The sequence below is a fragment of the Ammospiza caudacuta genome, chromosome 5, assembly GCF_027887145.1.
Source record: "Ammospiza caudacuta isolate bAmmCau1 chromosome 5, bAmmCau1.pri, whole genome shotgun sequence".
NCBI lineage: Eukaryota > Metazoa > Chordata > Aves > Passeriformes > Passerellidae > Ammospiza > Ammospiza caudacuta.
Window position 1 is genome coordinate 18,599,252 of NC_080597.1, and position 26,068 is coordinate 18,625,319.

Genomic DNA, 26,068 nt, shown 5'->3' on the forward strand with positions numbered 1-26,068 from the left:
AAAGACAAGATTATTGAAGCTTTCCCAAAAGGGCACCCCACATTGCTCAGCACAGAGAACTCACATCTAGAATGCATGAATGCATTAACTTAGAACTTTTCTGCACCACTGAATCCTTCATAGGAAGCAGTGTGTCACAGCCAAGGCTCAGACCTTCTTCTTACACTAAACGCTCCTTCCCACACAACAAATTTCAACACGCAGTTCTTGACCAAAGACATAAAAGCAGCTGACCTAATCCCAGTCCTGGATTAACCCAGTTCTCCCATGCCACACAACAGAGTTAATCCACACTACTGAGTAAATCAGGGCAGCTGCTCTCATGCAGGTCAGCTGCAGATGGAAGGCAAAAAGATACACTGCCTTCTATGAAGATTTAAAGGTAAGGCATGCTTGTGACAACTCCTAGTTTCACCAACTCTTCACCTTGCCAAAAGGAGTTCCATCCTCTGTCCTTTCTCTCCTGGTGGTAGAGGTGCATGTATGGTCCCACAACAAACTGCACCAGAGAACCAGTAGAGATGCCAACAGGAAGGCATGACGGCTTCTTTCAACAGCAGTGCCAGCTGAGAGGATTTGTGCAACCACAGCCTGTTTATCCAAGCACAGAAATGTAGGAACTAAATGTGTGATTCCCTCTGGCATCTAATTCTGCTGTTGCAAAAGGTGGTCCCTCACTACATTTCTCATATGCAGTGTCACGCTACACTTCTTCAGCAATCTCTCTGGCCACAAGGCAGGCTAATCCAACTTCTATACTTTTTTCCTTTAGGGAGGGGGGTTAATCAGTTGGAGCAGTGACTGGACTGATCTGAGGCCACTTGGTCACCAGAGCTGACCCCAGGGAAGCAGCAGGAGCTTGCAGTCAGGACTGGATGAGAACTGGATCATTCCTTCAGCAGCATCCTGTTGTGCAGCTGGGCTGCTCATCATGTGAAGCCCAGCTCCAAGCAACAGAGTTATTCAATCACAGTTCCCAGGAAGCCCTGCCCGCACAGAGACACCAGGCCAGGCACCCTCCATCACTGCTCTAAACCACGCTGATCACCCAGACTCCAGTTCCACAGCTGCCTCTTCCCAGAAGGAAGAGCTCAGCACAGCTAACAGCCACGGGCTTGCAGTACAACAGACCATCTTTTAGCTGGAATGTGTCATCCTGGCAGCAACAGGCTTTTATGTCAACCTGACATGAAAACTTGTAGCAAGACTCTGTGGTTAGGAGCCAGGCCAGACAGATGGAGATAAGAAATTAGCAAGGGTAATCAGCCATTGGAATAATTTATCCAGGAAACCACTGCAGCCTATCACCTGATATCTTGAAATAAAGACTGGGTACTTTTATAGTAGAATTTTGGATTCAATGCAGTGATAACCAGCTGGGAATGTAAATACCTGCCAGGGGTCAGGTGAAGGTATCTGTCTCCAACTGGCTGATACTCTGAACATCAACTGTGTGATTACCTCAGGAAAGAGGGAAATATACTCTCTGTAGAGCCCAACTGTCAAAATAATAGAGCACAACTGCATTTGCACTGAAATCACTTCTGAGTACTTCAGTAAAAGATTCAACAGGAGTTCAGTGAGGAGCTGCAAAGCAGAAAGGAATTGCAAAACTTCCCAGGCATGACTACTGAAATAAACTAGCTGTGGATAATTTAGCCAAACAGTAATGAAGCAAACAACATCAACTGCAAAGATACCAGATGAAAGAAAGCAAAGTAAATACTTAGAATCAAACATCCTTCAGAAAAAAAGTGATTCCAATTAAGAATTGGAATTCCCTTGTGGGCTGCTCCTTAAATTTTGCCTGGGATAACTATGGTGAGTGAATGTAAGATGAATACAAACTAATTAAATAAAACAGCCCATTTTAAACAAGACTCTAAAGCAGATTACATTAAAAAGGAAAAAAAAAAAAGGAAATAAAAAATCATCAAAAAGCTATAGCACAATTTGACTCTTTCCTACTAGAAAGCACATGAAATAAGAGTACTATACGAAATTATAAGGTTCAACAGACCAAGCACAAGAACATCCATCTAAAGTTAACAGAATAAAAAATAAAAAAAACCCCAAAAAACAACAACCAAAAAAAAGCCTGCAGAACAGACTTACCATCTATCTAAAATCTACCAGGATGCACAAGAAGTTCCCGGAGTAAGTATTTGTGTCCCACTATTTCAGAGAGCACGAGCATGAACCTCAAGCCCAGCCACCTGCTGTCACAAGCAACTGGACCGTGTAATGCCACTGAGATTTACCCAGACCACGAGGACAGGACAAATGCCACCCTTAACCACCACCTGGCAAAACAAGGTTCTACACAGAAGCCAGCTGAGCTCTTCCCAACATGAACAAAAACTAAGAAGAACAACTCAGATTTCTTACAACTTCAAGTCTGATTATGGATGCCTCCTCCTCACCCAATTCAGGCGCAGTTCTGAAATCTGGGTCACCCACACATTATTCCTCCAAACCAAGCCACCTCCCTCCAGTGCAACCCTTTAAGCCCTTATCCAAGCCATCTCAAAGTCATTTAGGTCATGAGAGACTCCAAAACACCAAGGAATCACGTCACAAAACTTCCAACAACACATTACACATGTGGCTAGATCCAGGAGGAACAGGCACTCAGCTATAGGAGAAGCCAACACGGGCATCGATATCCAGTAGTGCTCTGGCGAAATCTGCATAAAGTCAACACCGATGAGCTGAGCTCAGATCTCTGACCCCGTAATTCCTACCAGGTTTGATGCAGTCTTAGCCAATATCTTGGAATAAACCAAGCATCAAGCAACGACAAACATGGGTGCTGGGAGGATGACGGGTCAGGTGAGAGCCGTGGGACCTCCGAATTTCCCCCCGGCAGGTTGGTTGGGGCGCTGGGGGTTGCCATCGGAGCTGCTGCGGTGGCCGGGGCTGCAGGAAGGAGGCAGGAAGCGAGCAGCAGGCAAAGATCTCGCCTTTCGTTCCTCTGCCTTCCCTCCGTGACAGGCCACAAAAGTCACGAGGCAAGGAGGAAAACAAGGAGGTGTCCAGAGTTCAAGCACAGCACCCCCGCGACTCCCGGGCCGCAAGTCCCGGCGGGAGCTGAAAACCCGGCGAACACCGTGGTATCTCGCTCCTGCGTGGGAGGCACCATTTCTGCGAGAAGAGACTCCTGCTGCTGCTTGGCAGCCGAGCCTGGGATCGGGCCTGCGCTCCGGGCCCTCCCTGCTGCCGGCAGCAGGCGGGGGAACGGGGGGCGGCGGGCGGGACGGGCGTTGCCGTCGGGGCGCAGAGCCCCCGCCAAGGATGCGGCCCCGGGCTGGGCGGATCGGAGCCTCCTTCGCCGTCCCCTCGGGGAGCTCCCGCGGCGCCCGAGACGCCAAGGGGCTCCGCGCCCCGATGGCGCCTGCACCGCGCACCCGCACCGGGCCCATCGCGGGAGGAGCGACGCTTGCCTTCCCCGGAGATCCCTCCTCCCGTCCCCAACGGGTCCTAAAATGGTGGGTCGGCCGACCTCCCTCCTCTTCCTTCACCCACTGTTCCCGTCCCGTTCCCCCCACCCGCCCCACGCTCCCGGAGCCCGCCCGTCGCCCCCGCCCCGGCCCCGCGGGGCAGCCGCCCTTCCGTCCGTCCTGGCCCAGGCTCCGCGGGGATCCGGCGCCAGGCCCGCGCCTCTCCCGGGAATGCGGCAACAGCTATCCCGGGAATACGCCAACGCCGCCCCCGGCGGCCGCCCTTACCTGCGCCGGGCTCACATCGCGGGGCCGGGGCCAGCGGCGACCGCCCTCGGCGCCCCTCGGCCGCCACCTCGCCGCCGCCCTGCGCGGGGCCGCAGGTATGTCATGAGTGCCGAGCGCGGCTTCAGGTGAGCCGGGCACACCTACAGGAAGGCAGGCGGCCCGCCCTGATTGGCGTGCGGGACCGGCGGCCGCGCTCCGACGGCACCGCGGCGGGGCAGGGCAGGGTGGCCGAGGGGCTTGCGGCGGACACGGCGGCTCTGGACCCGCTCCTGGCTCCGGCCGGCCACAGGCCCTGACACGTCCGAGCAGAAGGTATTTTTTTTTTCTTTTTTCTTTTTTTTTTTTTTTTTTTTCTTTTAATTCAGTAGTAAGTATATGGGTGAAGGTCCTAGAGGGAAAGCCATACGACGAGCGGCTGAAGTCTCTCGGCTTGTTCAGCCTGGAGGAGACTGAGGTTAGAGCTCACAATAATTCTGCAGCTTCCTCGCAAGTAGGAGGGGCTGGCCCTCAACTCTGCTCTGTCTGACCAGCAACAGGACTCAGGGAACGGCTGGAGCTGTGTCAGGGGAGAGTTAGGGTGGATTTTAGGAAATGTTCTTCACCCAGAGGGTGGTCGGGAACTGAACATGCTCCCCCAGGTAGTGGTCACAGAACCCAGCCTGACAGAGCTCCAGGAGCGTTTGGACAACGCTCTTGGGCACAGGGTGGGATTGCTGTGGTGTCCTGTGCAGGGCCAGGAGTTGGGCTGGATGATCTTTGTGGGTCCTTTGCAGTTCCAGACTTTCTGTGATTCTGCAATAACTCTGTCCCTCTCAGGTTTGGACACAGCACTTGTTTGCTTTGCCTCTGGAGTGCAGCTGACCCACCAGCCCAGGTCTTTGGACCAGCTTAAGACTCAGAGATGCTTTTTAATTTTTAAGCTTCCTTCATTATCTGAGTCTCTTGTTTTCCCACTTCTTAACTTCACATGTGTGAGCCCTTTGTGTTTCCTCCCAGCAGGCAGCTGAGGGTTCAAGTAAAAGTGCTGGGTTATCCTAGGCTTTATAGGATCCTAGGCAGGATCACATCCAGGATCATAAAATAAATGAAAATTAATGAAACACCTGAATTCAGAAGAAATTGACCGGGCTATGGGTAGAAAAACTCTGTAGGCTGCATTAAGAAGCTGAGTCCACAGCTACAATTCCTGGGCTTTCTGTCTCTTGTAGATACACAGGTGCTTAAAGGGATATAGGATTTATGTGAGGGTGCACTTTGCCATGGTGTATTATATAGGTCTTTGCTTACCAAAATCACAAAATGTGCAAAGAATTATCTTAGACAGGTGGCTGAGGAAGGCATTACCTATATTATATATTTTGTCTCTTAAGTTGATATCCAGAGTTGTCTCTTTGCCAAATCTGCTTTTTTCTCCTGATCATTTCCTGAGGTTTACAGGTGTTTCCTCCAGGATGTGCTTTGAAGATTTCAGCAAAAGAGAAAGAGGGAGCTTGCTCAACCACCAGAGCAACCCTGCAGCCCACACCTAGGCAGTCCTGAACCCTCCCTTGCCTGCAAGACTCATGTGGAGTCTCCCAGGCAGGAAAACTCCACTCAGAAGTGGAAGCACACTGAGAACTCTCCCCAGCCAGCTACAGAATCATCCTCATGCCTGCTGCTGTCTTCTGATTCAATTACTCCTTTCATTCATTTGTGTGGGTGCCTTTTTTCAGCAGAGTGGATGAGCTCCTGCAGCTGAGATTCCCATTCCGCATCACTTCATTTACAGTCAGATGCAAGGAAAGGGATGCTTCAAATTCCCAGGAGCTGACTCTGGATCATGTCTCTTTTTAGTTTCGTGTCAGATCTCTGGGAGATTATATAAATAGCTTGTCACTATAGGACACGAAACAACACGACACGCACACACCGCTGCTCTCAGGTGAAAAAAAGGGAAGTTTACTTTCTGACTCTAACATTTATAGATTTCTAAAAGTGACAGTGGATTGGAGGGTGAAAGTGCCAGCTCTCCAATGACACTGGACAAACCAACAGTCTATTAAATTTCTCTTCTTCCATAAAAGAATGTAAAATAATAAGCTATTTACAGAAAGTGTGTGAGAAAGTTTGTTACAAGAATGTAAACATCGGAAGATTTAGAAAATCTTAAAAAATCAGGGCGACAATAGCTAGTGCATCTTCTCACTGCATTTTCTAAGTTCCTAGCAGCTGGCAGCAGGTTGGAGTTGGTCATCCTGACTGGAAAACTGCTCCTCTTCTATCCAGAAAAGGGCAACTTGTTGTCTGACGTGGGCTTAACTTCTCCCCCTGTCCTTGGCACCTCCAGCAGCTGCAGAGGCAGTTTTCTATTTGATTTTGAGAATTATGTCTTGAGATACCTTGCTTTCTCTGCCTGCTGCACAGAGTTTGAGTGCCTGAACACATCTGGAACCCAGCAGAGTGTGAGCAGGGGAGGGCTTGTCCCATGCTGTGAGTATCCCACATGGACTGGGCTGCACTGTCTCTTAGCCCACCAAACTCTGCCCTGCAGCAGCTGAGCATGCCCCTTTCCCTTCAAGGACATACCTCCTTGGTGTGTATACATATATATGTATCTCTGGTGTGTCTCTTCCCTGCAAAGAGGCCCACCAGCATCAAGAGCAGGGCCCCGTACCCTGAATTGCTCCTGCTTCCTGCAATGCCTTGTGCTATGTCGGGCTGAAGGGCAGTTGGGATATTAACCTCCCACTCTGACATCCTCCTTGTAAACATCCTGTCCCACTCAAGTCCTGCGCTGTCACATCCTCTCTGCTCTGCCCAGACACTATTATGGGTTTAGTTCTACATACAGAGCACACAGCTGGGCATGCCAAAATCCAGGCAAGCAGCAGGACAGAACAGTAACTTGGTTCAGCTGCTGACATATTCTTAAAACTAAAATCATCTGCTTGTGCCCTCCTTGGAAAGCCAGTTTGCTTCCCTAGGCATGTTCAGCAGCCGTACCTTACTCCAAGCAGATGCAAGCCTGTGCATATGGCATGAAAAACCTTGGTAATAATGGAAGGGAGCAGAACAGGGAGCTTGGAAACTGCAGCCCAGTAAGTTTACACAAGCAGCAAGTAAAACACCCATCCCCTGTGAGTCAGTCCTGGCTGTTTCCTTCATTTCCTCCAAGGCTCGCTGTGAACATCCAGCGGTAGCAGCCCTTTTGAAATCCAGTCATCTCCTTTCCTGCCTCTTGTTTACAGTCTCCAGCACTGCATTTTCACTGCAGCATGCTGAGAGAAGTGCAGACTCTCCCCTGGCCTCAGCTCAGCTTTGGTACCGCAGTGCTATTACTGCTTTTGTGGGTGCCAGCACATTCTTGAGCTACAGCACGTGCTGAAGTAAGAGAGGAAAAAGTGTCACAGTTGCACAATAGTTTTCTTTTTTTTTTTAATCTTGAACGCAGCTGTATCATTGACAGAGGTTCTTTATCCCTACAGCCATACCTTTGGATTCAGTCTGGTAGGGTAGAAAGAATGCAGGGGGTATTAGGTTGTTCTAAGTGTGCAAACCATCCCTCAGAGATACGGATTGGATCTTCCCTGCTTCAGATTGAGGTGTATCTCATGCTCTGATTTCCCCACATGACAGCAGCTAGGGAGGGGGACTATTTTTAGCTTTTGTTTCTTGGTTTGTTTACAGGAAGTTCTTAATTTGTGGAAGTGAGCTTGGGTCTGTCTTAGTCTGAGAATCTGCTTCAGTGCCAGTTGTGGATGCAGTTACAAGGGTGAACTGCTGCTGTTGTCTAGGAGAGGCATCATTTGTCCCAGGTGTTCAAAAAACTGTGGGTTTCACACAGACAAATACTGATTTCTGGGATGTTTTCTGAAATTTGTTCAAGGAGATGTCCAGGCAGCTGTGGCAGAAAAGTTTAGGAAAATACAGAACTGGGAAATTCTTTTGGGTAATATGGACAGAAATGCTTTTCTGTGTGAAACTAGTTATAAATCTACATTGCTGCCATAACCTGAGTTAATGACAGTAGCTCTGAGACAAAACTCATATTGTCAAAGAATGTGAACATCCCAAGACAAGAACAGACCTAAATGGGCTTCCCCCATTTCCTTCTCAAGTGCCCTCTCCTGGGAATTCCAAATAGCCTACAGCCAACAAGTGACCTAGATACAATGCTGTGTCTTATGGAGTAAAACCAGGAGCAAAATAATCCACCAAAATTATATATCTTTATAATCCTTACTCAATTCATCCAGGTTTGGTTTGTTGCTTTGGTTTTTTTTTTCCTTACGAAAAGCAGCAAGAATTCTTTGTACAAATGGATACCTGCATATGAAGCATGAAGGGATAGTTTTTTGTCATGATGAATTATGTACCAGTTACAGTGAAGGTGTACATTGGATGGATTAAATGTGAATGGCCCATTTTGTGTGTTGTACAAATTTTTTCCAAAGTAATTGCAGTGCCTGGCCTGACGTGCATGTCAGGCCATTGCCCTTTTTTAATAGGGTCTGCCAGGAAAATTTAAACAAATGGACAAGGCTGCAGACTGTCTTGAGACAAAGGCTATCCTTAGGGGCATGAGAGCACAGGATGGTCTGGAGAGTCCCTGCCTGTCAGCCATGAAAGGTGGTAAAAGGATGTTTTTCTTTCCACACATCCCGTAGCCTGACATTGCCCAACAGTTCACTTGGGCAATGAAAGGGATGAGGTGGTTCTGAACTTGTTGATGTCAGTCTGGGGGAGGCTGATGTGCTTTCCCAACTCAGTTTACAGCTGCAGTCCAGACTGATATCAAAGAAAATGACTGCTCATGCCACAGCTTCAGAACAGTGTGGGCTGCACACATGCAAATGTTGGTTTTGTTGACCTTCACTGATTTGGATGGAATTGAGGGCAGGAATGGCCAGTCTCAAACAGCAAAAGCAGGCAAGATTGACTCAGATGTTACTTCAGTTGTCCCAAGGATGTAAAACTGTCAGCTGGGCAGAAGGGAAGACAAAGTACTGCTCAAAGCATAACTACAAACTGAAGAAAGAAATTCCCACAATGTATCTCCTGCTCAAGATTTCACATTAACAACTGCAGCAAAACATGACTTAAAACTGCACATGTATTTGCTTGTATGATGTTTTTCAAAAGACAGAAGGAAATAGCTTAAAATTAGTCCAATTCCATTAAAATCCTTTTGTTTGGGATTAATAAAATATGGATTCCTTTCATAAGCAAGAAGCTCCTTTGAATAAGTATTGGGGGAAAAAAGGAGCTATGCTAAAGGGGTTATAGTCTCTGAAGCAGTTACCAGCGTTTAATGATACATACTGTGGTTAAAGCACCCAGTTTCCTGCTCACCAGTAGCATTTGGCAACTCACTGATGGAATTCTCAGTGGGACAGTAGTAAGCTCTTACATTTTTGGGAGGATTTCCCTCAGCCAAACTTGCAAAAATTGCATTTGATATACCTAATGCAGTATAACATCACATTCTTCTCTTCCTGTTGAATATATGGCTTCTTAAGCCCTATTCCCACCTGATTAATATATGGAGATTTATATGGAAGTGTCCATGCAGGTAAATAACACAAACCTGAATTTAAAGGGGTTTTTTTTGAAAATATATAATGCAGGGAAAGGGTGTTTTATGAGCAAGAACATTAATAAGGGTATTTTTGGTACTTTACACTGAAGTTCAGCAGTGTATTTTGCTGAACAAAAATTACTGCAGTAATTTCTGGCCTGGAGTCCACACATATCAGGAGGTCCGTGGGCCACCTGAGGAGGATTCACAAAAGATTCCCAGGAAACACAAGGCAATACCTGTAAACAAGGATCCAAAAAAAATAAAAGGCTGAAAAACCCCAGTGCTTCATGCTATTAAGATGCCTCCAAAAAAGGGCAGAAAGACATTATGGAGAAAAAAAATGTGTCCTGAGGGAATGAGTAGTCAGACAAAGAGGAAGATAAGAAAGCTTTTAGTGGGGTTTGCCTTTTCTCCATCATCCAAAGTTTTAATTTTTGGTAATCCAGGATCACAACACTGATGTATCCACACACAAATTTTGGAAAATCTTAATGAGAACTGGTTATGCAAACATTTCCAAACAGGTGTTCTTTTACAGCAGCCAATATAGGCAATTCCAAGCTCAGTTACAATTTCAAGGAAATTTTTGGGCTTATCCTTATCACCACAGGGTGAGTGGCCTACCTGAATGTGAGAGAAACAGAAAACCACAATGAAGTGTTCTAGATGTTCTGGTAGTGAGTGGATTGGTTTGTTCAGAATAATTTCTACAGAAGCCCTTGAATGTCACCCTCCCCACCCCAGCCCAACTGAAGTTATTGCCATCAACACCCATATATAATAGTACAGAGGAAGACTCTGATGAAGTTCTTGCTTTAGCATTTCCAAATGGAGTAGAAGTATTTTAAGAGTCCCAGTAATATTATCCAGGACTTCTCTAAGGGGAAAAGCAGACAATGCTCATTATCCTGGATCCTCTCTCATTAGGCTTTTTCTCACTGCTAAGGAAGGAAGGGAAACAGTGTGTGAGGTGCAGGTGAGGCTAAGACCCCAATCTAGTAATTACCTGCACAGGGATGTGTAAAGTACCATGGGCTAGGCAACAATTTACTGCAGCATGAGGGCTCTGCTTCAGATTTGCAAAGGGATTTAGCTGCAACAGAAGAATCACAGAAGGATTCAGGAAAAAATCCAGCTTTTTGCAGAGCTCAGAATCCCACAACACAGAAATGGAATACACTGCAAGAAACCAAGAACTGCCTCCCAAAGGCTCCCTGGGAGCTGCAACTGGGGATTTCAGTCTGGGAAAGGCACCTGCCAGGAACAGGCAACTTGGGGTATCCTTTGCATGGAGCATCTCAGGGCAGAAAAAGGATAAGCCCAAAAATTTCCTTGAAATTGTAACTGAGCTTGGAATTGCCTATTTTAGCTGCTGTAAAAGAACACCTGTTTGGAAATGTTTGCATAACCAGTTCTCATTAAGATTTTCCAAAATTTGTGTGTGGATACATCAGTGTTGTGATCCTGGATTACCAAAAATTAAAACTTTGGATGATGGAGAAAAGGCAAACCCCACTAAAAGCTTTCTTATCTTCCTCTTTGTCACTTCTTCCTAGCTGAGGTCCTCATATAATGTTCATTTAAGTGTTGCTTGTGGTGTAGGTCAGTAGTAATGACTCAGGCCAGCCCTTCACTTTCCTTCCTCTTGCTGGCGAGACACAAAATCCAGCCCACAAATTAATTTGTCCCATTTGCCAATAAAGAGGATCCCTTGTTCATTAAAAAATTGCATACAGAAGTCCTTAGTTTGTATTAAGGTCCTCTTCAGTAACTGTGAAATCAAGCCGTTAAAAGTTCAGAAATCCCAAATTCTCCTTGCATTCCAGATTTGTGTTTGGGAGTTTTTGTTCCAGTTGTCATGGTGGACAGAATTACACATAGAAGTGTAGCTTTTAACAGGATAAACACAGTAATTCTTCATCATCTTAGTTTTTGCAGAGGAGGATAAACAAAGCTGAAATATGCTTCCCTCTCTGTTCAGTGTCTTTGTACAAGTCCTGGAGGTGATCTCCAAGCCTGTAGTGTAGTGCCCCCCTGTTCCTGATGCTGATTCCTGGCTGCATCCAGGTGAGAGAACGTGAGCCCAAACACCATTTTGTTTGCTGTGCCTGCTCTTCTATGTTGGTTGTTGTTACACCAGCAGGTTTAGAGAGCAACTTCTCTTTTTGTCCCTCAGGTAGTTTTTGTTTTGGGCATTGGATTACTGTTAAGGCTTTCTGTCAGAATGTTCAAGAAATGTCTACCATTTTATTGTAGTTTCAACTTTTTTAAAAAAATAAATTCTCTGGCATTTTAGCCAGCCATGGTGGCTTTCCTGGAGGCCCTAAACTTACGTAACATGAGTCCTGTAATTAGATAACCAATCTCATAATAGAAAAATGAGCACATATTCCTGAATCACCTCCATGATGTTGGCCTGTTGTATACTGAGTGAGGATTCCCTGTGCCCCTCACACCCCTCAGTTCTTGAAAAAGCAACCTTTCCATAGTAGGGATTATAATGATGGATGTGAGTTTGCAAGAAATACAGTCATGCACACAGGATGGGGAAGCATTGTTTGTTTGGAGTTCTGATGCTGTTGTTGGAAGGGCAGACTGAAGCACGATTGTTTCCTGTGAGCAAAGGCACATTTTTAATGAATTGAACTTTTGTCCTTAAAACACAAAAAGGCCATTTTTTGTGATTAGCACTGTGTGATATTTTCAGTTTTCTTTGCATTTAGTTAAGAACAGCACAAGAATAATCCTACAAATAAAACATAAAAACAGAATGACCCTATAAAAAGAGTGGGGTTTCTGCCTCAGCAAAAATCTTGCTGCATTACTGTGGAGGCTCAGGGGGTAAAGTGGCTGTGGTAGAGGCCACATTCTTGTCCTGTGGTCAACATGCATTGTCACAGACTCTTCTGACATTTTCACACCTCCTGAGACACATGAGTTGAAGTCCCCAAGGAATCAGAGAATAAAGAATCAAAGACCAAAAGATTGTTTAAAAGGTACCTAGTCACAACCATAAGTAGATGGTTGATCTTCCATTCCTAGGACCTCCCCCTCCCTTGTTAGTGATTCTCAGAAAAACCACGAAGCCTATCATCTTAGTAAGGTGCTCACATCCAACCGCTGCTACCCCTGGGTCCTGGAGCATTGTCACATTGTTCTCTGTGATTTGGGGGTTGTGCCTCATACTCCCTGCAGGAGTCCCCCACAGTGGCTTGAATATCTGTGCCTTTATCCCACCTCTGGTGCTGGAATGCCTTCCTGGCAGGTCTCACAGTGAGCACATTTCATTCAGGGGCTGGTTTCCTGCTGAGGTGATGTCACTGATGCTGAGTAAGGATGGCGTGAATCCTGGCTCCAGCTCTTCTCACTGGAGCAAACAGGTCAAGCTTTTCTCTGGGGTCAGAATTCCCATCAAAACCCTTTCCACATATATGCCCTACGGGAATCTGCCTAGATTGTTTCTGCCTAGCTTAGATACCCATTCATCAACTCAAAAAACCCCTAATTCTATGTCCTTTAGGTACTCCATTACAATGGAGTCCTAGTGGCCTTAATTATTCTTGATGGACTGGGAAGGTCAGAATGCCTCTCTGTCTTGGGAGTATCCTCTGCAGTGGATCCCAAAAAAACCACATAGTCTAGGTTTTCTTCCAGTGCCTGAGGTATCTTATGGCCCTATATCATCATATGGTGGAAGGATGACTCTGTGATCTTGCTGTGACACTGGCCCAGCCCACAGACATTTTAACAGGAGTAAAAGTGCTCCACAGAATATAAAATGGCTGCTGCTTCTCTACATGGGAGCAGAATATAACAGAGAAGAAAGGTTGATTGCAGGAAGGAGGTGCCATAGGACAGAAACAGCACTAAAAGGTCTTTGCAGTATTTACCTGCTCAACGACTGCAGGTTTCTTTGAGAGGAAAGATCAAAGTTTTCTATCCAAATAATGTTTTGAATTTGAATGCCTGCATTGAAATCAGTATTTGTAAATCTATGGTAGCTTTGTTATCCAAATGCAAAACTTTTTACTCATCACCCATGTGTTTAATGATCCATGTGACATGCATGGGTGGTTTTTAGTTTATTTTTGAAAAGGATGGATGGATTTTTGCTTTCCAAAGGCCAGCTTGGGGAATAGCTCAGCAGTCCATCCTCTACTGAGAGAGCATGGTGATGTCTGGTTAACTTCTGGTGCAGGGGGTTTCACAACCTCCCAGATAGTATTTTCCAGCTCTGGCTTATGCAGAGAAAGTTTTTGCAACATCTGCTCTTGTTCTTTTCTCCTGTCTTCTTTTCTTTCCTGGAAATTAAGTTGGTTAGATCTTATCTCTGTCCTTCCAGCAGTGTAATCGCTGTCTCCCTTAACAGCAACCTCTTGTGTACTGCAACTGCACTGTCATGTCTTGCCCTATTTCCAGCCTTCTCCTCTAGACTCAATAAACCTAGTTCCCTGCTTTCTTCCCAGAGGTTGTTTTGCAAACGTCTTATCGCTGCAGATGTGTTCCCACACCCAGCCTGCACCAGACTGGCTGTTAGCTGTTCCCTGTCCTGTGCCAGTGGTGGCTTCTTGCTTCTCCCTGGTGGTGTTGTGCTCCACCCCCTTCCCTGTTCCCAGTGGCTTCCCACGGTGGGGTTGGCCAGGATTCCTGAGTGGGTGTAGGGGGCCCTGCTGGGCCAGGTGCTGGGAGCAGGTGCCAGGCCCCCAGGCCCTATCAAGCACAGGAACCGGTATGTGCAGCTCACTCCTTGTGCATCCCAGTCCTGCCAGGAAACCAGAGTCCCTGTGGGGCTTTGGGGCTTTGTTCTCAATTCTCAGGTTTAGGAATGTCATCAGCTCTCTCCTCATGGGCTCCCAGATCACAACGTCAGAGAATGGTTTGGGTTGGAAGGGACATTAAAGGCTCATCTCATTCCAACCTCCTGTCATGGGCAGGGACACCTTCCACTAGCCCAGGTTGCTCAGAGCCCCATCCAACCTAGCTTTGAACAGTTCCAGAGATGGGGCAGCCACAGATTCTGTGCCTTCTACCCTCACCACCCTCACAGTAAAGAATTTCTTCCTCATACTTAATCTAAACCTAGCCTCTGTCAGTGTGAAGCTTTTCCCACTCATCCTGTCACTCCAGGCCCTTGTCAATTGTCTCCATCTGGTCTCCTGTGTATATTAAAAGGCCACATAAGGTCTCCCTGCAGCCTTCTCCAGGCTGAACAACCCCAACTATCTAGGCCTGTCCTCATAGGAGAAGTTAATTAATTTCTGATTGATTTTTTATAATCTGCTTTAAAGACTCTCCTAGGGGGAGGAGGTTCCCATCTTCTAAGGAGTGTGAGCATTTCAGGAGCTCCTGAGGAGGAAGGGCTGCCAAAGAACAGGTGTAAAACATCCCTTCATTTTAGGAGCACCAGCTTCCAGGATCACTTGGAGTTATGTAGCCTCCTTGTATCAGCTATTTAGTGAAATCATTATCTTATATATATTATTATATATATGTATTATATAATCCTTCCAGTCTAAAGAGCACAAACTGCCTGGACAAGATACCACTTAAAATGCTTAAGAGCATGGACAAGGCAGGTTCTCCCTGCTGATCCTCCCATAGGGATGCCAGTAAGAATTCTCTGCTGCACCTAACCACTGATCCCTGGCTATAGGAGCATTGCTCCCTGTTTAGAGGAACATTGATTCCTGGATATAGGAACCTCCTCATCTCTGATTCCTTTACATGCTTGTATTTGATTGAAATAAGACAGTCAGTTCCTAATGGGCAGCTGACAGTGGGATAAAAAAAGCTGTATTTCCTTCAAAAACTAGAGGAAAAAACCATCCCCAAGCCTGTCAAAACTACACCATGAAATTATTCCCCAAATCTGAAAATATGTATTAAAATCAAAGAGAGCTTCTGAACTGTGTTTGATTTTGAAACTTCTTGGGAGAAATGGACACTATTAGGTGATGAGTCATCTGACCTGTTTCAGGTGTCTACCTTAGGAATAGGTGAATCATGCCCTAGAAAGGCTGCTTCAGTATTTGACAAAGGGGCTTTCCTTGTTTTGTTTGATGATCTATTCTCAATTTGTTATTACTTATAATATTTTACCATTTTTTTAAATACTCAGTTAATCTTTGCTCAGGACAAGGATGGGCTGATAATATATCTTTCTCTGAGAACTGTGGTTTCAAAAATCAGCAGTTTCACTACTGTGATTTTGTAGTTTGTCTTCTGGAAGGGATGTGTGGAATAGAAACAGTGAAGTCATAAGACCAGAGAAGACAGAAGCCCAGAGGGGAAAAAGGTGAGCAAGTCAGAATCTGAAACAACACAGTCAGAAAACACAGATTGTGGGGTTTGTCTAAAAAGCTTATTGGTTCAGTTAGAGGAAAAGAGAATTTGTATATGTATAGCTGTAGTTTTGCTAACTGTTTATGAAAAAGGCAGATTAATTTATTGCACACACTATCCAATGTCATTATATTAGATATTATAAAATACCGGGATAAGCAGCTTTACAGAAAAGGGCCTGTGTGTGGAAAGTGGTAGAATAATTAATTTTTTTCTTACATCCAGTGATTCAGCTTTTTAAAGTTGCTGAGACAACTCTAACCCTTCAATATAGCTAAGAAACACCTGCAGATGGGACCTCACTTAAGGGACGGTCCACTAATGTAAAGATTAACTCAGTGGGATGTAGACTTGAGCTCTAATTAATGTTCCTGTGGTTGTCTCCCAACCCTAGACTGGGTTTAGAGATTCTTCATCACAGATATTTTATTTTCTCTGTTGTATTTGCTTTCCCCTTCCACTGAGCCTTTGTCAACAGCAACTAATGAGCTGCAGTCAGTGTCCTTTTTCATGTATAGGCTCTTATGAAACTTGTATTTTAAAATAGAAATGCGTTCATAAACTTTATGTACGAAAAGGGTGATAGACTGAGGAATAAAAGTAATTTCATTGGGCAGAAGTTAATTTACAGTAGATGAACATGCTGTTATTCAAAGTAAATAGCATCCAAGCTATTAATGGAATGGCATTTGTCTTCAGTAAATATTTTACGTAATACATCCAAGTTATTCATGGAATGGAATTCATTTTTCATAGAAGTTTTATGTAATGCTGGCCAATTGGGACTCCCGGGAATTAAAGATTTAATAACAACAGGGTCTCTCAACTTATTTTCCATTATTTTGATCTCAGAGCTACAAAAGTGGTTGTAATGTGAGGGATTCCATTTTTTTTTTTAAATTCCAAGCCCCCTGAACATTTCCAGTCAACTGCTGTACATCAAGGTGTATTAATAAACCTTTGCTTTCCTTTGTGACTTCTCACAAATCACTCAGTATTTGTCTTAATGCCTTCCTTCAAAAAGTCAGCAGCTTGTACATTAGGAATTTGCGATGTGTCTGTGATGACTTCAGTTTTGGGAGGTATGGGATGCTATTTTAAAGCATAACAAAACTGGGGGGGCTTTCTCTGTTGCAGGTACTCATGACAAATTCCCCTGCAAGCTCAGATAATAATCCTTGGGAAAAGTGAGTGTCAGGAGCCTGGTTATGGAGCCATTGGGCCATTTATGGACAGCCTTTGCTGGAGGTGGGCGTGGGCTGCTGCAAACTTCAGCCAGGAGGAGCAGGAGATACTTTGCCTACTGAGTCATGGCACTAAATGTGCTTTTTACAATTATTAATAGTGAAATTCAGTGGAAGAATGAATCAGGTCATTGGTATTTAGTCTGAACCAGAGTTATGGAACTTCAGGTAACTGTGCAGGAGGGAGGTTGCCATGATGGATGTCCATCATCCATGGAAAACATGTCCTTGTGCTGACACCTTTCCTTGTATTTCTTTTTGCTTATGTAAAAAACCTGTAGGTATAATCATCTGAAAGATTAAAAGGCTTTAAAAAATTTCCTAAATGAAATTGCTGCTTGTCATCCCTGGATGCAATTCTGAGATAAAAAAGGTGCCAGTATTTGCACAGCTTTGTAGAAATTCCTAGGATAACCCCAAAATAAGCAGTGGTTTTGTCCACATTTTCAGAGTGCTGCTGCAGTCATGATCATCATAAAGAAAGGAAAACACACAAATGGACCATGCAAACTAAGATGGTTTGTGGTTGGACTTTATGACCTTAAAGGTACTTTAGTAGTTTTGTTCTGAGTAGTTTTGTTTGACCTCATTGCAGCCTTCCAGCATCTGAAGGGACCCTATGGAAAACATGGAGGGAGACTATTTAAAAGGGCCTGAAGTGACAGGACAAGGGGAAATGGCTTCACACTGACAGAGAGGAGTTTAGGTTGGATATTGGGAAGAAATTCTTCCCTGTGAGGGTTGTGAGGCCCTGGCACAGGTTGCCCAGAGAAGCTGTGGCTGCCCCATCCCTGGAACTGTTCAAGGGCAGGCTGGATGGGGCTCTGAGCAACCTGGGCTAGTGGAAGGTGTCCCTGTCCATGGCAGGGAGGTTGGAACCAGATGACCTTTAAAGGTTCCTTCCAACCTAAACCATTCTATTCTGTGAATCCTTTCTACACTTCTGCCTTTGGATGGAAGAATGGAACAACGTCCCCACCATTCCCTGCCCACAGCAGCAGTTGGTCAGGCACCAAGGAGCATGTAATATGCCTCAGTAAATGATTTTAATTGACTAAATAAATTCTTTTGCTTCTGAATAAATGGCTAAATTTTTAATTATACTTTCCATCTTTGTGTCAGAATCACTGTCTATTGGTAGTGGCCAGTATTTAGTATGTGTCTCAGGCATGGTTTTTGACCACTATGTTTATTTTGCACACTTCTGGGTAGCTGCTTATGGCTGGTGTCCTGGCAAATTTTGGTCTCTGCAGGACTTGACCTTTAAATGTACAGGCTGGCTAAACTACAACAGGCAAAGAAGCTATGAGGAATCCTGGCTGCTTTGCCTGCCAGCAGACTTGTTCAGGCTCCCTGCATTCAGCTTGCCTTGATTCATGCAGAAAGGGGCAGCTATATCAGGCAAAGGGCCATTTCCTTTCTGAGACTTGGGAAGTTCCCTAGGCTTTCTTACATAAGAAGTAAGACAGGGAGCTGTAGAGAAGTTTAAATAACTGCTGCCAGGCATTAGAACAATCATTCATGATTGTGGTTTCCCACTTGGTATCAGTGATGATTAAACTCAGCTAAGCCTCTCCTCTGCTTCCCTCAAACATTTTCCTTCTGTAACACTGATACAGCTGTTTGTGTGTCCATATAGTGAATTGGATCAGGAACTGATCCAGCTAAAAATAACCAAGAGTAGACTGGGAAACCATTACTTTTCAGCCAATGAAATTTCAATCTGCATCCCTCTAACAGCTGCACACAGACCTGCACTGACACCATGAGCAGAGCTCAGGAGGAAGTGACCACAAGTACACACAGAAGAGGAGATGAGGCTTTTGGAAGAAAATAAGGTGGAACCAGAGCTCCAATGGGATAAGCAGAGTAGTACAAACCTGGCAGCTCCACTCCTTAGATGTACTTAGCAAGAGACGAGCACAGATTCCAGCTGTGTGACGTCCACTTGGAAAAGATGCCAAAATTGAACCTCTTCTGAGGATACTCCTTGTGTGCAAAAAAGGGCACATTTCTGTTTAATGCCTTTGTTCTGCTTTCTCTTAACTCCCTGCTGCTCCCACCAGGGTGTTTGATGGCATAGATTGTATGGTGGCATTACCAACTTGAGGAATCCTGAGATGTTCGTTATCACCCACCCAAGACTGCAATTTTCCCTCACTTGTGCCAGCCTTGCTGTTTGTGGAGCTGTGCTGAACACTGGATCAGGGAAGCAATCCAAATTAAAAATAACCCAGTGGCGTGGCTGGCGATTGCAAGAGCTTTAGCCATCCAGGATAATCTGCAGTCACAAATCAGCAGGAGCTGCCTGCCATTTCAGATGTCATGAAAGCCCAGCCTCAGAGATACCTATTTAATACAAGGAATATGAACCTTTAAGCCAGTGAAGGAGCCTGGGGAATGAGGAGGCAGGAATCTTTTGCCCATGTTCATAAGGGACACAAGAGCAAATCTCACTGTGCCCAGATGGCAGCACAGAACATCTTCACACAGGCTTTGCTTTAGCAGTCCTTCACATGATGCTTTTGGAACAAAAGTTAGTGCAGTGTGTGCCATTCCACCGATGGATGTTCTTTATTCTGTGGGTTAGGGAGAAAGCTACGTGGATTTTTAAGGGTACTGCAAATATGGGCACTGTGCCATCACCAAGAAAGGGAATAAAAGAGCCTTCTTCACAGACAGCTTCATGGTACAGAGTGAAGTAACAATTTGTGGATGCATTCCAGAAGAGGATGTATTCCTCTTCTCTGCCCTAGAGAAACAATGCCGCTGCTGTGATGCACCAGCGCTAATATTCATAATCACACCAGCAGTGACATTACTGTCACCTAATGACAGACTTGGAGGAAGCATCTGTATTTAGTCATTCTCTCTTGTATTCCGAGCCATGTCTGGTTTTCTTCTAGCATCTCTCTTCAGTTCATGGTTCATGCCTCCTGGGTTGAGTATTTTTAAGTACCAGTCATTTATTTCCTTTTTCTTTCCCTCCTGCTTCCAACTTGGCACTTCACCTCTGTTATCCCTAGGAATGTTCCTGCTGGGAGGTGACTGACTTGAGCACTGATGGCGAAGGTGGTGAATTCAGAGACTCAGAACCTGAGGAGTTTCAAGATCTTCTCAGGTTACATTTCTAGAGAAAGGAATTCACTTTCTCTCCACATGCATTCATGGCTATGGTCAAAACAAGGTGAAAGATGGAGGAGAAACCTACAATCACATTGGCAGCTGCATCCTAAATTAGCCAAAGGAAAGGCTAATTTTTTTTTTCAAGTGCCTGAAGCTTAGGGCAAGATGTGGCTGCCCTGAGGCAAACCCTGAGTGCTTTCACAGTAACACCTGTCCTCAAGACAGCCCTGACAGGTAACATCAAGGCTGACCATGCCAGGGAACTTGGATTCAAGGGTCCAGACCAAATACCATCATGTTTTATCATCTTCTTTCACTCTCTAAAAATATGAGGAACTGTGTTCATTGATCTTAATTCTTCCTTCTCTAGACACAGGAAAAGTGTTCTGTTTCAGCCCCTTGATCCCTGCATTCCATTGCTGCTTCCCTTTTCCCAATAATTGTTAAAATACTTTTTTTTCAGTAAAGCATTTTGTGGTTGCTGTTTCACCCTATGTTCACATAAAGGCTTGGTCATATGTCCAAAAAATTGAGAATATGCCTGAAATCTCTCTAATGTGTACTATATGTAAACTCTGTTTTTCCTATTTTGTTAGGTATTTCTGCCTGAAGGCATCAGGAGAAATCCAAAGGTCATCTGTTAAAGAACTCAGGCAAGACAAGAAAGCAGTTGACCAGCAAAGAAGGACCTTAAGCACAACAGCCAGATGCAAAGCTGTGGGAAGAAACTTCCCAGTCCTTGTACTGCTAAGGCTGGGAAAAGGGACATGGAAGGATACATACAGGCCTGTCAAAAGCTCTGCCATCTGTAAAAGCAGGGGCATGTTCTGTGTGCTTGGAGGTGCTCTGGGGAAAGCAGGACAAGGCAGCCCTTTTGTGAGGGGAGACGCTGACAGAACAGGGACGGACACAGAGAAGTTCTGTGGTTCTGTGCTTGAAGATGGGAAAGTACAAACATCTCAGCCACTCAAACAACTCAGGCAGGCAGAGTTCAGCAGCATTGTGGGGAAGGTCAGCTGGAGGGAGAGACAGAGCAGAAAATCTCACAAGGCAACACATGAACAGCAGGGCAACTGTAAAAGCTCTGGAAAGCAAAAAGAAGCAAGTCCAGGTATGAGGGATCAATGGGGGATCTGGAAAGTTGTGACCCTTCTTCCATGCAGCTGTTATCACCCCCAAATTACATTTTCCCATCAGCTTCAGGAAGTCCAACCCTCCCCCAGTCTTCCTAGTTGTTCATCTATTCTCCCTTCCTTCCACGTGATGGCCTGGTTCAGCCATTCACCACTGCAATGGCAAAATGTTTCAGGGCACCTTGACTTTGGGTCTGTTGCCTCTTCTGGCCTCCCTTTGCTAAATCTTCTGAAATTTCCTTTAGTTCCTTTTTTTTCCAGAGATGGGGGCTCCTGGTGTGTCTCTGCCTATTCAGACCAGTGTTGCTGAAGGAAAGTCTGAAGAAAAAGTCTCCTGTGCATGCAGGGACACTTTTGTTTGATACATCTCAACTGTTTTAGAGAATAGGCATAAAATACTTCTAAAAATTTACTGAACACACAAAACCACACCTCTTGTCCAAGATCAAAAGAAATCTGTTTTTCCAGTCACAATGAAGCAAAATATGTGTAAAAAGCTGTCATCACTATTACATGTATTTTTTTTACTAGCAGTGGACTGGAAAACTGGATCCCATAGAACCCAAGTGGCACTGAGGTTCTTCTACCAGCAGGATGGTGTGTGGCTGCAGATAAAAAAAGATAAACCACTTTCCCTTATAAAGGAAAGGTGAGCACTGAGTGCCCTCCTCTGGCTTTTCAGATTCTTTCAGAAATGTGAGAAAATTAGGACCAATTCCAAGAATGTCCCTCAACTCCAGATTCTTGGGCTGAGAAACTGATGGGAAACTCACTCTGGGGAGAAAGAAAAATAAAGCAAGCAAGCAAGAAAGAAAGAAAGAAAAGGGAGGGAAGGGAATGATAAAAAGAAGGGAAGAGAAAGAGAGAGGGAGAGAGTCGGGATAACAACACCAGGGTGACAGATTTTATTTCAGAGACGTCATTCATCCATTTGTCTCTCTCAGGTATTTCCCAAGTGCCACAGTCCCACTGCAGGATCTGAGCACTGTTAGCACAACAGAAATTTGCAGTATTCTACATCCCACAGCTGGCAGGAGCATTTGGGCACCAGCTGGTGACCACAGGTCTGGCATGGAGTCTGCTAGGGATGCTCTGCTGGAATTAGAGTAGCTTGGCTTTTTCCAGCCTCCCACTGGTCCAGAGGGAGAAGCTGGCTGGTAGAGAAGCCAGTGAGGTGACTGCTGTCAAAGTGAACCTTCTGGTTCTTTCCTTGTTGCACATCCCCAGTATGTTCTGAATTTGTCTTGTGAGTTTATGCTGCCCACAAAGGGATCAAGTCCCAGGAAGAAGAAGAACATACCCTCTAACTTCTGCAGCAGCAAAGGTTTCAGATTCTCCTCTCAAGCTACATAGCCACAGAAAGTAAAGCGCAAACAGGCCAGGGGAAATCAATTATTTCAGCCAAGTGACACTGAAGAGGCAAAACTAACAGTGGCTGTGGAAAGGAACTCCAGTTATGTGCTTAGACTGGTGAGCAATCCCATCCTAGCTGCTTGGGAACAGCTGTGAACCCTAAGGCCACTTCCATCTGGCATAGTTCAAAATAAATTAATAAAGATCTTAAAAATAAATCCATGTCAATCCTTTTAATTTATAGAGCATTGCTAAGTATACACAGTGCTTCACAAAGCATGGGGAAAGGAAAATAAATGCCCTGAGGGTTGATGTGAAGGGGCAGACACCTATAACAAGGAAGGGTGAGAAAACATCTGCACCTTGGTCATTTGGCAAATGGCATCTGATTCTGGTACCAGGGAAAGAGGATGGTGGGGCTTTGGGATGCAGAACTGCCCCCTGGAACCCCCTGTACAATTCCAGTCCATGCTGGGGGTGTGTTGGGACTGAAAAGCACAGTGTGAGCTAAGGCCATCACCATGTCCAGCTGTCTGGAATCCAGGCGATCTGGTGTGGTCACACGCTTGTACCCCCACCTTGTACCTTAGACCTGGACCAGGAGCTGCACCTTGGCTCACACCCAGACCACACCCAGGGATGCTGCCAGCACCCTTGCCCCTCTGGTGTGACATAAGGAGAAGTTGTGACTGAAGCCCTTCCTGCAGTGGCAGCATCTGAAAGGTTTCTTCCCCAGTGGGTGAGGGCAGAGCTGTCACTCAAGCAGGTCTCACCCTTGGCTTGCTGCTGCCCTGCAGCATCCCTGTTCCTCTGGATCCTTTCTGGGACCAAGTCTCCTGCAGAAGGGACATATTCCCGTCACAGCTTGGAGGAGAAGCTGCCCTCATGAGAAAGTCCCCACAGAGCTCCCCAGCCCATCTTGCTGGAGACCAGGCACTCCTTAAAGCTCCAGTTGACTTCTCCTCCCTGGGCAGCCTGTTTTAGTGCCTCATCACCCTTTCAGTGAAGAAATCCTTCCTGATGTCCAACCTGAACCTCCCTGGGTGCACCTTGAGGCCATTTCCTCTAGTTTTGTCCTTTGTTACCTGGGAGCAGAGCCCAACCTCCACCCAGCTGCTCCCTCCTGTTAGAGCCTGAGCAGAGCCAGAAGGCCCCTCTGAGCCTCCTTTTCTCCAGGCTGAGCTTCCCCAGCTCCCTCAGCCACTCCTCATCAGATTTGTGCTCCAGACCCTTCCCCATCTTGGTTCCCTTCCCTGGACATGCTCCAGCCCCTCAATGTCCATCTCACAGTGAAGGGCTCAGGACTGGACACAGGATTTGAGGTGTGATTTCACCAGTGCCCAGTACAGGGCTGTCCTGCAGCCCCGCCTCTGCTAGGCAGCCTTCAGAAGCTCCTTTGCACTGCCACATTTTTCTGCTGTCTCACCTGACACTCCCTGGCATCTCTTTATATCACAATTGTCTCTGATTGGGCCCTCACAATTCTTCGTTCCACCTCCAGAAAAAAGAGAAGGCCCTGGAGAGACCTTACTGGAGTCTTTCAATATAAATAGTTTCCACCTTTCATGTAGGCTCCCTTTAGGTATAGCACAGGGTAAATCTTACCTGTCTTTTCAGAATTTGCCAATGTTTTAAGAACCCTCTGGCTTTTCAGGTGGGGCATTTTGCACTTATCCCATGGCTTCATTGGGTTTTATGCTGCCAGCCAGCCCTGACAAGACTGCGATGGATGTTGCCTGCATTTGAGTGCAATGCAGTTTCCTTGAGTACCCAGTTGGTGGCAGATTTGGAGTATATAAAATCAGTCCTTTCAACCTGTTTTGCAATGGAACCAATTTTTTTCTACATGGGCTAAAGATGAAATTGTTACTCTTTCATTCCTCTGACAACATTTAAATGGCTTCCATTTAAAATGGTAAATCTCTGCTTTCCAGTATAATTAGTCTCTAAACCCAAGTTATCTTCTATCTGCTTTTCTTATTCAATTTCTGCTAAATCAAACTTTATTGACTAGACTTCTTGGGGAAGGGCTATTTTTGACTTTGTTTGAAGTAACCAATTAAGTGTTATTGATTTAAAGCATCTGTGTGTGGATTTAATTCCTGTGTCTGCTGTATGATGCAAAATATCCACAGTATTTATTAAGGTTTCAATAGAATTTGGGGTGGTACCAGCATATTAACATGGGGCTTTCAGAGGGAGGGTGGGCACAGAGGATGCCTATGATAGCTTGATTTCTCGCTTTCATACATGCCAAGGAACTTCTTGGGTTTAGTTCTTTCTTCAAACCCAGCAGCTAAGCTGTGACTACTGTACAAATTTTCCTGGATGACAAATACAGGGTGAATATTTTGAGTTTCTTTGGGTTTGTGCAGCGTTCCCTGGTTTTTGCTCCTGTGGGCATCCCAGCAGTACCACTGGAGGTTTTGTTGTGCTGGTACTCACCATGGCTTTTGAAGTCTTTTCCTGAGTCTGTGCTTCCCATGATAGATTCTCCATTCCTGTAAGTGTAGTCTACCATCACAGAAAATTAAATCCTCTGCCTCTGAAAAAGTCACTTCATTATCCTTCCTTGAAAAACAAGAAAATCCTCAAAACCAGGGAGCCTGCCAAAGTGCAAAATGCATCTACAATGTACTACCCAAATCAAAATGCATGGAGTAAAAATAAACATGGTAAATTAAGCTTTAATCCCAATCTTAGACCCCCTTAATGCTTTTCTAATAGTTTGTTCATCCCAATTTTTCAAGTGTTCCCAGGAAGCATCCATTCCAATAGCCATACTATGTGTAACCATGCTTTGTGCAATTCCTTCATTTCCTTGGGAATATGGTGGGCTCTTTTGTCCTGGAGATTTTGGAAAGCTGAAATTTGGGCCATATTCAATGACAAAAAGGCAAAACCATGCAATAAATCATGCTAGAGTTTATTCTCTATAAAAGTGCTTCCCATTTGAGGGAATTGCATTAATGCTGCTCTAGACTGAAAAAACTGTTTGTGATAGGAAAGACCATTGCACTTTGTATCTGTACAATATTTAAGTGCAGCTGCCTCTGCCCAGTTCAAGGTCCCTAAGAAACTGCTGTTGTATAAATAAAATACAGTTGTAGATCCCCATCTGCTGGGTTTTTCACATATTGCTGCTAAAATTAGACTGAACTGCTCAATTTGAGAGGAAGAAGTTTGGCCATAACTCCTGCTTGTTAAGGAAAGGAAGAACCGTATATAATATTCAAGCTGATGAATTTGTTATCCTCTGCTGACCACGCCATTGAGATCTTGCGCACATTCCCAATAGCTCTGCTGAGATGTAAAAGCAACCACTTTGGCCTGGGTTGGAAGATCATCTAGATCCTGCCATAGGATCCTCATCAAGGAAGACAAGCTGCAACACGGCCTCTGTTCTCTGTTTAAGCTCTGTGTAAGTGAAGGCCAAATGTGCAGCTCCTTCCCTTGCTGGTGTTTCAACTTTTATGATTCGGCTCAATTTTTCAGAGAGATTAACAAGAGAAGAATATGATGAATTAGAACCAAGGCTGCCTAAAGAAACAGTATCTACTCTCTGAGTTGGAATCCCTACAC

At 45.1% G+C, this 26,068-nt stretch overlaps 2 protein-coding genes across 2 annotated transcripts in view; one reads left to right on the forward strand and one right to left on the reverse strand.

The window, feature by feature from the left end:
- Window positions 1-3,848, reverse strand: part of ARHGEF5 (Rho guanine nucleotide exchange factor 5) — a 36,796-nt gene extending 32,948 nt beyond the window's left edge. The window contains exon 1 of the mRNA XM_058804933.1: window positions 3,729-3,848. The gene's annotated coding sequence lies outside the window, so the exon portion shown is untranslated. The remainder of the gene's footprint in view (window positions 1-3,728) is intronic.
- On the forward strand, window positions 3,277-22,649 carry LOC131557594 (uncharacterized). The gene is made up of 2 exons (XM_058804935.1): window positions 3,277-3,488; window positions 20,597-22,649. Exons 1-2 carry the CDS (start codon window positions 3,295-3,297, stop codon window positions 21,441-21,443), a joined length of 1,041 nt encoding a protein of 346 aa, XP_058660918.1. The 5' UTR covers window positions 3,277-3,294; the 3' UTR covers window positions 21,444-22,649.
- The last annotated feature ends 3,419 nt before the right edge of the window (window positions 22,650-26,068 follow it).

Excerpts from the sequence above, each read along its gene's own strand:
- LOC131557594 (XM_058804935.1), top strand. The coding sequence starts at position 3,295 with ATGCGGCCCCGGGCTGGGCGGATCGGAGCCTCCTTCGCCGTCCCCTCG. Across the intron at positions 3,489-20,596 it reads CCCCAACGGGTCCTAAAATG|GTATTTCTGCCTGAAGGCAT; the intron begins GTGGGTCGGCCG and ends CTATTTTGTTAG.